The following is a 17,355-nucleotide window of genomic DNA, read 5'->3' on the forward strand; positions in this document are numbered from 1 at the left end:
CCTGGACCCTGTGTCAGGACGCTCTGTGCCTCTGGATATAACTATAATAGGAGTGCATTTTCCTGGCTGTGCAACACCTGGCGGGGTCTCAGAAGAACAGGGCGGATGAACTTATCTGTTATCGTCTTGTGGATCACAAATGGCATCTACCTCCAAAGATGGCACAAGGTCTCTTTGCGACTGGGGAAAACCTTGGTTACATCTATTTGCCACCGCCATGAACGTGTAGTGTAAACACATCTAAGCATACTCCCTTTACCTCCTTCCTTCCTTCCTCACACGCCGCAGCCGACCGTCAAAAGACTGGGGCGGCTGCAACAGGCGGGGACTGGCCTGTAGGAATGGCATGTTGATTTGGGAGGGCCCCCAATCGAAGAGTTCAGAGAAATCTGCGGTCAGATGCTTTGGTGAACAACAGTAATGTCCAGCAACAATCAATATATTACACAGCTCTATTAGGTTGTTGTTACCGCACCCTAAATGCAATTGAATAATTTTTACAGAAGCGTTGACGTGGAATACCAGTACTAAAGGCCAAGCTCTGGATCTGCTGCGATTCCCTCTGTAGTGAGTACGGTGCCCTATGAGGCTAACCGCCGCGTCATCCACCTCTGCTGTCGCTCCGGAGCTGTTGGGAGCTTCGGGGCACAGATAGCACAGAGGGCTGGGCAGGTGAGCGGTAGGCTGATTAGCAGCTCACACAGTTGCTCTGCTTGTGCGAGCGGCCACCGTAACGCCCGCAAGTAGCACCCGGCTCTAACCAGTCCGCTTCTGTGGGAGCCCCCGGTGCACACGGCAGCGGCTGGCTACAGCTGACGCGGTCGCTTGCGAGTAGAGCCGCTGCGGATAGACTCGACCTCACCTGCCCTAGTGCCCCTCGTAGTATCAGCATGTATTATGCCACCCTCAGAGATCCCTCGCCTTAACACCCACAAACTGCCATTGCAGACTACTTGTTTTGATGCAGACCAAACTGAATAGTCGACTTGGCACACATCCCTGTGGCATGGGTAATTCTCCCCTCTAGCAGGCCTTTCAGCCCTAAAGACAAGTGGCACCATAACACAGGTAAGGGCATAGCTGCATGAGCAATGTGCCCCCACAGTGTCCGTGCCGTTCAGACATTGTAAGTGCAGGGAAGCCATTTTGAGTACATGGGCTGTGAATTTGTCAGTGCGACTTGGTACCAAACGTCTCCGCACATTGAATCCACACTGATGTCGGTGTTGGATTTAATGTAAAATTCACTGAGAGGGCATCTAAGAGATGCCCCCTGAAAAGCGACCAGCCCTGGTGTAGTTCCTGAATGGCTACCCTCCATCTGCCCCCACCAGACAGGTTTCTGGAACCCTGGGTAGACGGCCTTCCATTTTGGGGGTCCTTAAAAAAAGCATATCCTTGACCGATGTCCAGGGTCCACAAAGGGGAAGCTTCAAAGGCTTGCTCCCTTTGTTAGCTACCCCCAGCCTCTGGCTCCCACCAGTTCTAACCCCCAAGGAGGGAGGTGTTCCCACCTTTGCCAGCCCCACCTCTCGGGTGGGGGGAGGAGCAGTGAAGCACACATCTCAGTCCCCTCCATCTTGGAGATGAGGAGACTCCCCCAATCAAGACGGGGCATAGTGGGTGGCATAAGAGGGGGTGTAGACACCCCAGGGAAGGGACCCATTGGTCCCAACCTGCACAACCCTGAAGCGCCCCTAAATCTAGTATTTAAGGGCACCCCTGAACCTTGCTACTCAGCTTACTACGACCTACGAAGAAGGACCAAAGAGCCTGTCAGCAGTGTAGAAGAACAACTGACTTGGCCCCAGACCTACCGGCCTGTCTTCTCCTCCAGCAACCCTGCTCGTAGAAACTGGCGTGCCTTGCAGCCAGCACCTCTCCAGGGACCTGAGCTGACTTCATTAAACACTCTTTCCTTCTGCGGATTTGTCTAAAGAAGAAACTCCAACTTCAAGGACTCCGGATCCAGGCAGATCTGTAACCTGGGCACCCGACTCCCACGGCCTGAGTTCGAGTGACTCCCTGTGAGAAAGTGCCCTCTTTCTGCATGGTATGCCCCCACATTTTGCTGAATTGCTAATGTTCTTTGACTGACTGAGTGTACCTTGGGCTCCTGCTAATCAGGTACCCAAGGCCCATGTTCCTTCCCTAATATTGCATTTAAGCCTAAACCAAATTGGTATCTCTGGCCACATGTCAGCCCCTGATAAATGGTACCACAGGTACCCAGGGCACTGTGACCAGAGAAGGCTTCTAAAGGCTGCAGCACTTATTGTGCCACAACTTTGAGGTCCTGTACCCTGACACTCACACACTGTCTTTGCAGGCTGCATGTCTTGGTGCAGAAGAAAGTGAAGAGTCGACATGGCACACACCCCTGTATCCCATGCCCACAAAACCACTTCCCTGGCATAGATCAGTCACCCCGCTAGCAGGGTGCACTATGCCAGTGGTGCGGGTACAGGTGAATAAGCCCTGTACCCCTACAGTGCCCAAGTCCATTCTTGGGCATTGTAAGTGCAGTGCTGCCATTAAGAGTATATGGTGCTGGGAGTTTGTTATTAAGAACTCCACAACACCATAATGGCTCCACTGAAAACTGGGAAGTTTGGTATCAAACGTCTCAGCACATTAAACCCACACTGATGCCAGTGTGGGATTTAATGTAAAATGCGCAACAGAGGGCATCTTAGAGACGCCAACTGACACTCGACCAACTTCTAGTGACCCACCTGAGTGGCTGCTTAGGCTGCCACCAACAGACATGTTTCTGGACCCCTGGGTCGAGAGCCTGCTGCTCTCGGGCCTGAAACAATGCACATCCTGGGACGAGGTGCCAAACCTCCTCCCCCAGGATGGGCAGTGTTCACGAAGGGGAAGCTTCAAAGGCATGCCACCTTTGTGAGCCTCCCCAAACCATTTGCTGCTTTCAGTAACTGGTCCCCACTGGTTCTACCCCCCTCTTTGGGCAGGAGAGCCGGCGGGAAAACAAGTGAGGGAAAGCGGTGTGCCCACCTCTGCCAACTCTACCCCTCAGGTGGGGGAGGTGAGGTGAAGCACAACTGAGTCACCGCTATCTTGAGGATGGGGGGACCCAACCAACCAGGGACAGTCTCCTGCCCCCTCCCACTGTAGGGTGGCACGATAGGGGGTGTACCCACCCCAAGGAAGGGACCCATTGGTCCCCGCCCTTTACCTGCCTGTAACGCCCCTAAATCTAGTATTTAGGGGGCACCTTGAACCTTGCTTCCTTAGCTGAATGAATGAATGAGTTGATTTTATAAAGCGCGCAATACCCGATGGTGTCTTATTGCTGAGCGAATCAAAGACGGAAAGGGGCGGAGGTCAAGGAAATAAGTCAAGAAACACTAGCGCTCAGTCGGTGGAAACAGCCAAGTCTTTAGCTGCTTTTTAAACAGCTGCAGGCTGTGTTGGGAGCGGAGGGCCAGAGCGAGGGAATTCCATAACGTTCCCCCTTGGAATGTCAAAGTCCTCCCACCCCATTTTACTCGCTTAATTCTCGGCATCTGAACCTTATGCTCCGTGCTGGATCTAAGCGTGGGTGTATACCATGTGAATAGCTCTTGAAAATAGAGGGGGCCAGTTCCATGAAGTGCCTTATGCATTAGGCACAATGTTTTGAAAGAAATTCTTCTCTCCACTGGTAACCAATGAAGGCCATGCAGTAAATGCGACACCGGTTTAAACTTGGGGGTGTTCAAGAGTGTTATGACCACCGCATTTAAGAGAGACTTCAATTTTTTTTATCAAGTATTTCGGGATACCTAGCTAGAGTGCATTGCAGTAGTCTAGCTTCGACCCAACGGGGGCCAACTATACGGTCTTTTGAAGTTCTGTTGGAATAAACTGGAGTATTTTTTTTAGAATCCGTAACAGAAAATAGCCCCCGGAGGTCACTGCATTAACCTGAACACTGAAACATAGCTTGGTGTCAAAGATTACTCCCAGATTTTTAGTCTGGTTTTGGTAGATCCCCTAACTCCTGGGGCCACCAAGATGCGTTCCAGAAGGAGGTGTCATTCCCAAAAAGCAGTACCACTGTTTTCCCTGAGACAGTTCTCCTCCATCCAATCTGCAACTGCGGTCATGCAGCTGCGGAAATTGTTGGCATCATTTTCCACCTGAGATGATACCGACACCACAATGTGTGTGTCGTCAGCGTAAGAGAGCACTGACCAGCCAAAACTCACAATAAGCTGTACCAAAGGGGTGACACATACATTGAAAAGCGTAAGACTAAGCGCCAAGCCCTGTGGCACTGCACATGGGAGAGAGAAGGGACGGGATTTTACCCCTCCCATCTCAACCCACTGTTGCCTGTTTTCAAGAAAGGAGCTCAGCAGCGATAGTGCCATGCTCCTGAAGCCCAGCACATGCAGGCGTTTTCTAAGGAGCACATGGTGGACCGTATCAAAGGCGGCAGCGAGATCGAGTAGAATTAGTGCCGCTCTGCCAGATCTAGAAGCGGCAAGAAGGACCGAACAGCCGTGCAGCCAGCTAACAAGAGGAAGACACCCAGTGACTTGGCCCTAGCCCTACAGGCCTGTCTCCCCTCGAACCTGCTCCTGCGAAATCCCTGTGTCCTGCAGCCAGCAACCTCAGAAACCCCGAAGGACCTGCCTGCCTTCACTTCCAAAGACTGCTTCTCCCGTGAACACCGGATTTGTTCAACTGCAACCTCTGGCAGCAGCCGGAGACCGCAAATCCAGCCCATTCTGCACTTGAGCTCAAGTGGAAAAACAGCACGAGGAGGTCACCCCGGCGGCCCCTGACCTGCCCCAAGCCTCCAGCCTGCAGCCTAAATACAGAAGGCTCCCCTGACCGCGACCCGGAGCTGGTAAGAAGAACCGACCCCAAAAGGCACACCTGCACCCGACGCTTCACGGCCATGTGTGCCCAAATCAACGGTGCCTAACCAACCCTTAACTTCCCAACTTACCTCTGGAAGTGGTGGTCGCACCCAGAAGTCCTTTGTCTCCCTGCCTGCAGTGCTTTTGCAAACCGGAGGTTCTCCATTGAAAACAGAGCACCCGACCTTGAAACAGCACCCTGCACCCGGCCGCTCTACTGCAGCTGAGGGTGCACCTTTTGTGCTACTTTGTTTCCCCATTTGCCCTGACCTAAACCCTAGGAGCTTTGCTCCCACAACCCAGTGGCCTGCTTGTCAGCAGCCTCCAACCGGAGGCCCCCTATTCCCCATTGGATAACATTGGGCCTCAACACTCTGCACCCGGCCGCCCTAGTGCCGCTGAGGGTGCAACAAGAGTCCATCACTGACCCTGGGGGACCCCTGAGTCTAACCCCAGAACCTTAACTCCCACAGTCGATAGCTTACCTGTGAACCGATAACCTGTTTTTCCTCCATATGATAACATTGACAATTTTCTTCCAAAAAGTTTTCAAGTGTGGAGTTTTGAAATCTAAAAATATTCTTTAAAAATCGCACGAATAACCAAAACGTATTTACTTACCTGTTTGCAGGAAATGTCCCAGTGCTGAATCTAGGTATTCAGCACTGAGTTAGAAAAGTAACGTAAAAAGTAACTTACCAGTAATTTACTGAAAAAGCCTATTAATTTCAATGTACTGTATTTGCTAAGTATTGCAACCTACTGCATCCCCTGTAAATCAAACAAAGTACAATTCCTATTGCATTTTCAAGCTGTTCTACATTCAGAAAATTATTATTGTAAAGTATTTAATGCTTAACTGTGCCAGGCTTGCTTGGTTCTAAAATGAAACAGTACATTTTTTTATACAAAAACAAGTGGCCTAGAGTTCAGTTCTTGAGTGTGTGAATTCATTTGCGGACTGTGTACATCAAATGCTTAACACTGTCCTCTGATACTGCCTTACTGCTTGACCACTCTACCACAAATAGAGAGTAAGGTTCTATCTAACTTTAACCTCTGCCTACCTCTGGGGTCACCTGGACTCTATACATACTATACCTCATTTTGGTGTGGTATATATAGAGCCAGCTCTCTGTCGGAAGGGTCACCGCAACCGGAACCCGCTGAGAAAACTCGACACCAAAAGGTACCCCTGCTTCCTCCGCCCCTGACTTGGGGGAGCCGAGCTGACTTTGCCCAGGTGTCCCACAGCTGTCCAACTTACCTGCCCAGCCATTGGTCGCCTTCATCCAGCCTCCTGGTCCAAGTCTGCAGCCTCTTTCCATAACCGACGACCTCCATTGGGAAACATTGGCTGCCCGATGAAGATTTGCACCCAGCCGCCCCTGTGCATCTGGTGGTGTAGCTTTAGTGCTGCTTTGTGCCCCCCTGTGCTCACCTCATTCCCCTGGGGCATTTGCCTTAAGACCGCGAGTACCTACCTGCAAACCCCCCCCTCCCCCCGACTCCGTTGGATAACATTGGGCCCAGTTGTGAGAAAGTGGCTCTGTATATACTGTTCCTTAATAGGTACAGGGTGTACAGAGTCCACAGTCCCCAAGGGTTTGGCAGAGGCTAAAGTTAGATATAACCTTACTCTCTAAAGTGGTAGCTTGGTCGAGCAGTAAGGCAGTATCAGAGGACAGTGTAAAGCATTTGTTGTACACACTTAGTCAGCAAATAGTCTCACACACTCAATAACTGAACTCTAGACCAATGATATATATATATATATATATATAATATATGCTTGTTTTATTTTAGAACCAACAATAGGTATTAAAATATACTTTCTCAGAATGAGATGCTTTATATAAATACTTTTGCAATATGCAATTGACTTTTGTAAACAGTTACAAGTGGTTGCAATAGGCAACACTATTTTAAACACAATAATGCATTGAATTCAATGGAAGTTTCAAGTTATTTGCAACAGATTACTTTTAGGATTACTTTTGGAATTCCAGGACTGGATCCTAGATTCAGTCCTGGGTCAGTACTTAGAATAAGTTGCAGGTACAGTATATTCTCGTTACTTTTGTAATCCAGTACTGGGTACCTAGACTCAGTACTGGGACCTTTATCCAAAACAGATAAGTAATTACGTTTTCAGATATTATACGATTTTTAAGGAATATTTAAAGATTGCTGAAATTGACACTTAAAAGCAATTTCACAGAAAAACAGTCAATGGTTTCCTATGGGAGAAAATTGGGTTACTGGTAAGTACAGTTGTAAGTATTTTTCAGAGTCAGTGCTGGGCACCAAGATCCGGCACTGGGAGCTCACCTAAGAGCAGGTGAGTATTTTCGTTTTCGTTACTCGGCTGATTTTTGGTGAATATTTTAAGATTTGAAAAGTCCACACTTAGAAGAAATTTCAGGAAAAAGCCAGTCAATGTTACCCTATGAAGAAAATAGAGTTATCGGTTTAAAGGTAAGTACTCGACTAGCAGAGTTGAGGTTCTGGGCATAGACTCAGGGGTCCCCCAGGGTCAGGTAGGTACAGTTGGTTCACCCTCAGCGACTCTAGGGCGGCCGGGTGCAGAGAGAGTTAGGCCCAATGTTATCCTATGAGGGATAGGGGGGCCTTGGTTGGTGGCTGCTGACTAGCAAGCCACGCAGCTGTGGGAGCTGGGCTCCTGGTCACTTACTCAGGGCAAGTGGGGAAGTAGGTAGGTGTAGAGGTTGCACTGCCAGGGCCACTCGGGCGGCTGGGTGCAGGGTGCTTTTGAGCCTTCGGGCGCTCAATTGATTTCAATGGGAAATCTCCGGTTTAGAAAAAGACTGCAAGCTCGGGGACGAGGGTTCTTCAGGTGCCACCACCACTTCGAGAGGTAAGTTGGGTAGTTGGAGGAAAGGTAGGTACCCCGGGAGTGGGCACAGGGGGCCGCGGGGCACCGCGTACAGGGGTGCCTTTTGGTGTCGGGAAATCTTACCCTATGTTGATCGCGGTAGGGGGGGCACCTTGTTCTGAGGCTGCAGGCTTCTTCAGGTGTGTCGAGGGAGGTCCTTGGGTGCCGGACTCGGGGTCACAGTCGCCGTGGGGTCGTCCTCGTGGTCTTTGTTCACTCCGGCACTGGCCAGGCTTGGCTGGTGCAGAGTGTGCTGGGTTCGCGGTTCCGGGCTGCTGCCAGGGATTAGAGGTAGGTTTTGAGTAGAGCCTCTACTCATGGGAGTCCCAGGGGCTTAGAGCCAAAAGGTAGCCAGGTCCTCCGGGGTTTGTGAAGTTGCTGGCCACAAGAGATGACTGGTTGGAGCAGGAGCAGGTTCGAGGGTCGACAGGCCGGTAGGGCTGGGGCCAAAGCAGTTGGTGTCTTCCTCTTCGTAGCAGCTGCAGGGCAAGTCTTCTTTCTTCTTGCTCTTCTTTGTATTTTGGAATCTGGAATCTGGGGAAGGAAGGTTCAGGGTGCCCCTAAATACTAGATTTAGGGGTGTTACAAGTAGGTGAAGGGCAGGGACCAATGGGTCCCTGTCCTGGGGTGGTACGCCCCCTATCCTGCCTCTCTCCTGTGGGAGGGGGGCAGTAGCCTAATCCTGATTGGGTAGGGCTTCCCATCTTCAAGATGGCGAGAGCCCGGGGATGTGCTTCACCTCGCCTCCCCCACCTGAGGGGTGGGGTTGGCAGGCTGGCACATCCCCTGTCCTTATTTGGGGTTTCCGGCCAAGCTTCCCGCCAGAGTGGGGGGTTGCAGTGGCCTGGGGAAGCTCACAGAGGCGGCATGCCTTTGAAGCTTCCCCCTGCAGGCCCAGGAGAGCAGGGGCTCTCCTACCCAGGGGTCCAGCAACATGTCTGCTGTGTGGCAGCCTCAGAACAGACGTGGATTGTAGGTTAGGTTTTAGGGGGCATCTCTAAGATGCCCTCTGGGGTGCTTGGTACATTAAATCCCACACTGGCATCAGTGTGGGTTTAATGTGCTGAGAACTTTGATAGCAAAGTTCTCAGTCTTCAGTGATGCCTTTATGGTGCTGTGGAGTTCGTGTTTGACGAGCTCTCAGCACCATGTACTCTTAAAGGGCAGCACTGCACTTGCAGTGCCTAGGTATGGACCTGGGTACTGTAGGGGCACAGGGCTCTTGCTCCTGTGCCCACACCATTGGCATAGGGCACCCAGCTCGTGGGGTGGCTGATGTATGCCATGGCAGTGTAGGTGATGGGCATGGCACACAGGGATGTGTGCCATGTCGACTCTTTGTTTTGTCTTGCACCCAGACACCCAGCCTGCAAGGGCAGTGTGTGTGTGTGTGTGTGTGTGTGTGTGTGTGTGTGTGTGTGTGTGTGTGTGTGTAAGGGTACAGGGCCTCTAAGGGTGGCACGATGAGTGCTGCAGCCCTTAGAGGTCTTCCCTGGTCACAAGGCCCTGGGTACCTAGGGTACCATTTACCAGGGGCTGACATGTGGCCAGGGTTTGCCAATTTGGGTTTTGTGTTTTTAGGGAAGGAACATAGGCCCTGGGCACCTGATTGGCAGGAGTCCAGGGCACACTCAGTCAAAGTACATTCAACAATTCAGCAAAAAGTGGGGGCATACCATGCAAGAAAGATGGCACTTTCTCACACCAGTGACCTCTGCACCCGACTGCTCCGGTGCAGCTGGTGGTGCAGTACCTACCTTGTCTTGAAGCTTGTCCTGTGTTGTCCTGAAGCCTGGGGAAGTAAGTGGAGTACTTACCTGCAAACCGTTTAACATTGTTTTCCTCCATAGGATTGCATTGTAGTTCTATCTTTTGCAATAAACTGTCTAATCTGATTACTGCAAAAACATACCAGTGTACTTGTTGACATTTACAGAAAACTTTCTTAATACTGTAAGTTATATAAGTGATTCTTGGTTCTAGAAATAAAACTGCAAACGAACACATTTTTATACAAACCTGTTGGTCTGGATTAAGTCTTTGAGTGTGTGACATCATTTCTTGCTTGAATGTGTACAATAAATGTTTAACACTATCCTCCGATAAGCCTAACTGCTCGGCCACCACTAAATTGAGAATAAGGTATTATCTACTACTTTGGGGACTCACTGGACTCTGTGCACGCTATACCTCTTTTTGGTATAGTATATACAGAGCCAACTTCCTACAAAAGGTGATAGATAGAATGTCCAAATTAATTACAGCCCCCTAGCAATTGCCTGGGCCATCCTCAAGTCCATTGTTTTCTGCCACCATTGAACTCTAGATAAAGCACTGCTTTACGCAAATCTCTAACGATCCTTCTCATGTAAACAGTCTGCCCTGAACTGCCAAGCGAGGTCCCATCCAGAAGTGACCACAAGCACCTCCAGACTGGTTTCATCCTACCTCAGGATTATCATTAGGTTGTAGCTTGAGTCTTATGGCACAGTAAGCACAGGACTCGCATCTGGACAGACCCATCACACTTAGGGTGTCAGCTGCAGCAACAACAAGGTGTAGGGAGAGAATGCTTGAATTAATGTGATGTAAGATGATTCCCAGCACCACCACTGTCATTGAAATCTTCAGATGGGCTTTGTACCATAACTAACATGGGTTATCTTTCTGATTTTGAGTTTGCAAGTGAGAATTCTCTATAGTTTTTGTTCCTTGTACTAACACATCTAGTGTCTAAAATGACACTTCTAAAATTGTTGATCTCCATTTCTGTAATAATGTGTGAGGGACAACGTTGAGTCTCACATGGTTTTCTGGGAATGGGACAAAGGAGGCTGCTTGAACTGTCTCATAAACATTATGTATACCCCTAGGTGAACAGGCCAATAGGGGGGGTCCAGATCTTCACGGCGGATATGTCTGAAATTCCACGCTGCAACTGCAAAGCCACTGATGAGAACCCCTGTGGCCAAGACTCTGAGTGTATCAATCGAATGCTTCTGTACGAGTGTCATCCGTCTGTATGTCCTACTGGAGAAAAATGCCAGAATCAGTGCTTCTCTAAAAGGCAGTACCCTGAGGTGGAGGTGTTCCGGACTGCAAGCCGTGGCTGGGGTTTACGATGCAAAGTAGACCTTAGAAAGGTATGTGTCAAGTATCCCCTGGTGGCTACTTGGGTGTTAAGTAGTTGTTAATGAATAGTCTTACATTGTGATATCTAGGAAGTGCCTTCTGTGAGAGAAGAGGCTGGATACTAACTGTGTTTTCTGTTAACCAAGGCAAAAGAAATCTAATAATGTGCATCCATTAGATGGAATGTCTGTCAAATGCCTGGTTCCTAACTGTTTCATATCATCTAGTAATTCAGTAACTGGGTGGAATCCCTAACAAACATTTTAACAGTTTTGTTCGATGACTACTTCCAGGATAACTACTAATGGTAATAAAAGGTCTGCTTAATCTTCTTTAATTATTGTTCTAAATTGATTTAGGTTTAATTTTGTACAGCAATATTAAGTAGAACAGAAAGGTAAGATTATACTAGCTTTAACAGGCTATTGGTGAAAAACAGGCTGCCTTGGAATTATTGGAGGTCTGTTTTATTGCGCTAGTAATATAGCTGTGGTTAGTGAAATGTTCTTCTACCTATTGTGTGTTTTTCTTTTCAGGGGGAGTTTGTGAATGAGTATGTTGGTGAACTAATAGACGAAGAGGAGTGTCGAGCAAGAATAAGACATGCCCAGGACAATGATATATCCAACTTCTATATGTTGACTTTGGACAAGGTAAAACAACAGAAGTGTTAAACACACTCTCGGCTCAATTACCATCTAATGTGGTAGCTTTATACCTAAAATAGATTGTTTTCCAACCAGTAAGATATTGGGTGAGGGTGTTCCAATTTGTTTGACTGTTGTTCTCTGCTTCCAGTTATTGTGATTTGTAGCCAAGTGATCAGTGTTTTTCTCCACGTCAGAAGAAAAGGATACTGTTTTTCCCTATTTCTCAATCATGGAATCCTCATTTACATAAACAGTAAAATATCTTTTACATAACACATTTCAATAGAGTCGAAGAATATATTTTTACAGTACACTACTGCTTTAAGGAATCCAGGAGCTCCAATGTACCAAAATGCACATTTGTTAGTTTAGAAGCTCATTTTTCCACTCTAATTGATCAGTTATGGGATCACCTCAACTGGAATTATAGTTCACTGTGTAAAAGTGTTTTTTATGTGGTCAATACTAAGGCAGAGTCGTTGAGGTGTGGAGTTAGCATAGGTGATTTGGTCCTTCCCACTATGAAACCTTTCACGTGAATGAGGTATAGCTCTAACCTAGGAAACTAGAGAGATCATGCTGTGAAGCAAGGGACCATTGGGCGTGCTTAAGAAATGTTATCACTTGGTATGCTTCCAGTACATGTTAGCAAGTGCTGGGTTTGCCGCCTTCCTCAGGGTAATACTGGCTAGTATTGATTGCTTCAGGTTCCAAGACAGTTGGAAGCTGGTACTTGAATAACATTTTATGTAAGATCCTCGAGTTTATATTCAGCATGCTAATTTTGCCTCAGTCCTTTGTAAATAACCTGACAAGTCTAAAATAGTGTTGACATGATCTTATATATTTGCTGTTTTAAGTTTACTTTAAAATGGGGGAATTGATTTTGCTGTTTAAGCTGTTTTCATGGCTGTGATATCAAAGTACTGGTGGTACTAGTTTTATGGTATAATAAAGTTCTATAATTCTGCAACCTTTGGAACTGTACAGTAAAAGAGAGGCCCTAAGGTGTGGGATAACCCCAATCCCCCAGTTTAGATGTTGCAGCATACCTGGGGGTAGGAAAGAAAAATGGGGGGAGCAAGTCACTCGCCAAAGAATCTTGCTTGGTATTGCTCTTATGCTAAACAAGCACACCTGTTTATGAACAGAACCTCAAAACACGCTTAACCCATAAAATAACTAGTAGGATTCTTCCTATCAGTCTAAGGTTTATGGTTTAGTATGGTTGTTCTGTTCACAGTCTCCATAGTAAAACTACCCTGACTCTGGACAGAGAAAAATAGATTCATTGCAATGTTTTATGGGAAGCAAAGGAAGCACATCATTAACTCTGAATATCTGATAGAGACTACTAGCTGCAGATTCCTTAACGTAGAATTATCCCCACGCGTGAGACTGGACCCGAAAAATTTTCTTGCTCCAGCATCTCTGCGCGCCGGGGAGGCGGCACCACGCGACTCTGCCCCGACGTCCTCCGCGGGCGTGACGTCAGCAAGGTCACATAAGCCCCACCCCGACACGCTGACTTCCTTCTTTTCCGCGTGCAACGCGGATCCAGATCGTGTCCCTGGCCTGATTTTAGGCCTTCTTTTCACGCTTTGCGTTTCCTTTTTGGGAACAGTGTGCGAATGCCTACGGGCTTCAAGACGTGCTCATCTTGCGCGCTTCAGATGTCAGTGATGGACCCTCACCCCATCTGTATGTGGTGTTTGGGAGAGCACCATGACTCCACGGACTGCGAGGCTTGTCAGCAGATGAAGCCGAAGTCCCAGCGGGAGCTACGGATGAAACTCCTTTCAGCCCGTATGTCCAGGTCTGCGTCGTCACCGCGTCCGTCCCCTCGCGGAAGGGTTCAAGAACCGCTGCTTCCATCTCCGACATCTTCCCTCTCCGAGGCCGCAAGGGCGTCGCTCGCCCGTGGGTAAGTGTCGCAGCTTGGTTCCAAGGCCTGGTCCCCGCCCTGTGGGGGCGCGGGTTATCCTCGGGTCGTGCGGCCTCGCGCGTCGCCACCCTCCCCTCCGTTTCCCGGCCCTGCAGGCCTCCTTGGCGGCTCCTCTTCCTGGGACGCCTGCGGATCCCTTGCCATGTGCGGGCCTTCTGCGGAGTCGGGTCCGGCCCCGGTGCCGACAGGTTCGGCTTCAGGTCTTGGAGATGTGGTGCCATCGGGGTGCGGCTCAAGGGCTTCCCCCCCCCCCTTTGGACCACGTCGCCTCTGCCCCGCCCACGCAGGCGGCTGCCTCGTCAGAGGTCGAGTCGGCGCCTTTTTTGTGCGGTTCTTTCGCCACCCCGGCTCCGACCCTGCCCCGTTCTCCCACTGTGCAGGTGGTGGTGGAGGTCGTCTCGGTCGACGTCGCGCTGGCGCCAGTGGTGGACTCCACGGTGCCGTGCTGGCTTTGGGTCGTCGATTCGTCTTCGGATGCCCCCTCTTCTCCAGAGGTTCGGCAACTTTTTGTCTCTTCTTCCCCGGAGATGGTACACCACATTGTGGCTTATTCCCCGGCGTCTTCCAAGGAGGGCTCTTCGCCGTCCCCGCGCCCACAGTCTTGCCCAGAGGCGCTTCAGGTTCCCCACTCGTCAACCTTCCCCCATTCCGAGCTTGGCCTTTTCTTCCTCCGGTTGGGCTGGGGGCCGGCCGGCTTAGCTTACCGCCGTCGCCTACGGAGGAATTGCTCTCCCCACCGCGTTGCCCTACGGAGGCGAGTGCTGCCTTCGCCCGGGCTGTCTCCACGGCAGAGGGGACTTTGCGCATGGGCGACCTGGCTGCCCATTTCCCCGTGGATCATTTGCTTGAGGTTCTTCTTCAGGGCACTGGTGGACGGGAGCTGCTTCTTCCCTTCGAAGCTTCACTCCATAATTCTCTCTTGGGGGCATGGGGGTGTCCTGCCACGGGGGACCCGGTGCCCCAGCTGCTCCTGCACCGCCACCGTCCTGCTCCGCATGGTCCTGTCTGCCTTTCCTTCCACCCTTCTACCAGGGGCCCTCTTCTGCAGACTGCCTTTCCCTCCTTGCCATCGGTGTTGTCTCCTCCGTCTCGGGAGGCCGGTGGTTAGATTCATGGGGGCGTAACATCTTCGCTTCCTCCAGTGCTGCCTTGCAGGCGCTTAACACGTGTGTTGGCCAGAGCCACTTCCAGCTTGTGGGATTCCACGGAGTCCCTTCTGTCTGGTGCTTCTGAGGAGGGTAAAAGACACACAATTGATGGACAGAATGCAGAACAAATCAAAACATTCACCCCCTGTCAAGAGATCTGGGTTAAATCCATCATTCTTTTGCTCACCATGCCACCCCAGTTTAGACCTGGCTATATGCAGATCAGTCTTTACCCTGTGCCTCATGGGAACAGAGGCGTAGCTAGAGCTTGTGGCGCCCGGGGCTATCCCTCAGATTGCCGCCCCCGGGGGGGGGTGGGGGGGTGTTGCTGGGGAAATAGACGGCGAGCACTTGAAAGAGGTCCAATTGACACGTAGGATCGCTGCTAATAGTTACCTCGATCATGCAAGTCACAGGACACGGTCCAAGGCTACACAGTTGAATACACTATATAAGGGCTACAGTATATATTAGCTTCCAGTGTAGTAGGGTAATGTTTAAAAAAAAAAAAAATTCCTCTACTCAATTTGTTTGACACCAGGGTTATATTGATGTAGAGCGGGAACAATGGGGTGCTGCAGGATGTTCACTGCAAGATTATCTAAGTCAGCGGTGGCCATCAATAGGCGGCTGGGCCAGCATGGCTTGATGCATGATACCGTTTCAGATTATGTGCATGGTATACATTTACATGCCGCAAATCTAAATAGGACTCATTGACATATCAGTTACTTTGAAAATATGGCAGGAATCTGGAGCTGCATTGGCCGCACCTGCTCTAAGCTTTAGTTCAGAAGCTGCACATCTCTGCAAATCAGAGGTCTCCTTCAGGGGCAAAACACAATCCTCTGTGGCGCAGGGTGGCCCCAAACCTTTTAGGGGGCCCCCATTCAGCCCAAAGCCTATGAATACTTATGAGATTGTGGTAAATAAAATAAATATTACCGGACTGAATTTCATGCGGAATCTTAAATTAAAGTAAAATAGCTCAAAATAACGAGAGGCAGAATCCGTGGTATAAGAGGTTTCTAATGGGCTTTATTCCATTCAAAATGGCCGACTCGAGTCGCGGCCCTCAGGTTCCGTCACCACGAAGGTTCAGGAAGTGAAGTACAATAATTTATTAACAGACATGTATTTTTATAATAAGTACATTACAATGAAACGAATGTAGAAGGCGTAACATTTGATAAGAAAAATGACGTGACAGTGACATAATCGAAACTAGGCGTAATAAGGAATAAAAGAAACATGATTGGTTAGAATTATCAGACATAGGTGGATCTATAAGATAATACTTGGCATAGATGCGCGCGCAGCAGCATGACGTGTAATTGACGTGCAACTAGGGGGTGAAGGGGACTTGACATTTAGCTCTACATGTGGAGACGAGAAGTCTGGGGTCAAGTCATCCTAATCCCAAATCATATCTAACATCCTATGTTTAAAGAACTATGTTATCCACAAGGAAGAGACTCTCGGACAGAATCTATTCTATACTGACTGTGTGCGTGTACAAGCGTCTAAGTGTCTATATGAGATGCGAGGGGCAGAAAACTTTCCATGGCAACAGGGCTATGAATCACTTGCAGGAGGACGGAAAGGCTGAGTCCTTTGCTTGTGAGCTAAAGGAAATGTTTACCTAAATCACTGGACAGGAATGCATCGGCTGAAGAGCAAAATAGATAATTCGAAGGTGAAATACAACTTCTTGGCAGACAGGTGAAAACTAGCCGAGGCAGGCACCGTTAGCTGCACAGGGAGTAGGACAAAGTTCATGGATACAGATGCGAGCTCAAGCTGAAGCTGTCAGAGACAGAGAGCAGGGAAAGGCTTTGAGGACAGAATCGGGCCTACTCGCCTGAACTGTAAAGATGAAGTAACTTAGCCATATAAAGTCGGTGGCCTTTTATACTTAGGAATCGAATATCCAGCCCATTGATGGCGGATCTGACAGAGAACATGTTGACGGTAGACACACATATGTTTGCGTCTTAGAAACTGGAACTGGAGGGAACATACATGTACTTGTAACATGCATATAGAACCGTTGGGGTCCAAGATAGGGGACATAATTGATCAGGAAAATCCACATTTCCACATTCCCTCCTTGTCCCCTTCTTGCCCTTCACGAGACATCAATCTTCATCATTCCATTGATTTGCTCATGGAGCATCATTTCTTCTTCTTTCTTCTTCCGGGATCTTGAGCGAAAACCTTGATGTGGGATACACGATGTGGCACACAGACCACAAATCGCTGGTCCACATTGCAGGCATAGACAACAACTGAAGAGCATAAGAAGGCCAATACCTAGGACGGATAGAACTCTCCATCCCCAGGCTGATATCACACTCCTAAACCACCCGGACCACGTCCAAGTGCCTGGATTCTCGTGTATCTGGCTTACAATCTTATGAAGGCGTGTTATAGCTTTATATACAGATGGCGAATTTTCTGGTATGAATATGCAGCAGCTGGATCCGATGACCCTGCAAGCTCCGCCCCTATCGGCCAGGATGACGTCAAGGACAAGACGATTCTGGAGAACAACAATTCTCATCACTGATTGTTCCTCTGTCAGATTGCCTAGGGCGGCTATAGTCTCGTTTACTACAGCTTCAAGAGTCTTGGTGAGTCTGCGTATCAGCTTACTATTTGATATAGTACCTATATAGGGAAAGATACCTTTATTGAAATCTACATACTT

At 49.1% G+C, this 17,355-nt stretch overlaps 1 protein-coding gene across 2 annotated transcripts in view; it reads left to right on the forward strand.

Annotated features, from left to right (window-relative positions):
- NSD1 (nuclear receptor binding SET domain protein 1) overlaps positions 1–17,355 on the forward strand; it is a 1,235,760-nt gene that overhangs the window by 1,161,421 nt on the left and 56,984 nt on the right. For both annotated transcript variants that reach the window (XM_085618316.1, XM_085618317.1), the window contains exons 18-19: positions 10,644–10,913; positions 11,439–11,555. In XM_085618316.1, the coding sequence (XP_085474442.1) occupies positions 10,644–10,913; positions 11,439–11,555 (387 nt within the window). The remainder of the gene's footprint in view (positions 1–10,643; positions 10,914–11,438; positions 11,556–17,355) is intronic.

Source organism: Triturus cristatus, chromosome 7 (genome assembly GCF_964204655.1).
Source record: "Triturus cristatus chromosome 7, aTriCri1.1, whole genome shotgun sequence".
Lineage (NCBI taxonomy): Eukaryota > Metazoa > Chordata > Amphibia > Caudata > Salamandridae > Triturus > Triturus cristatus.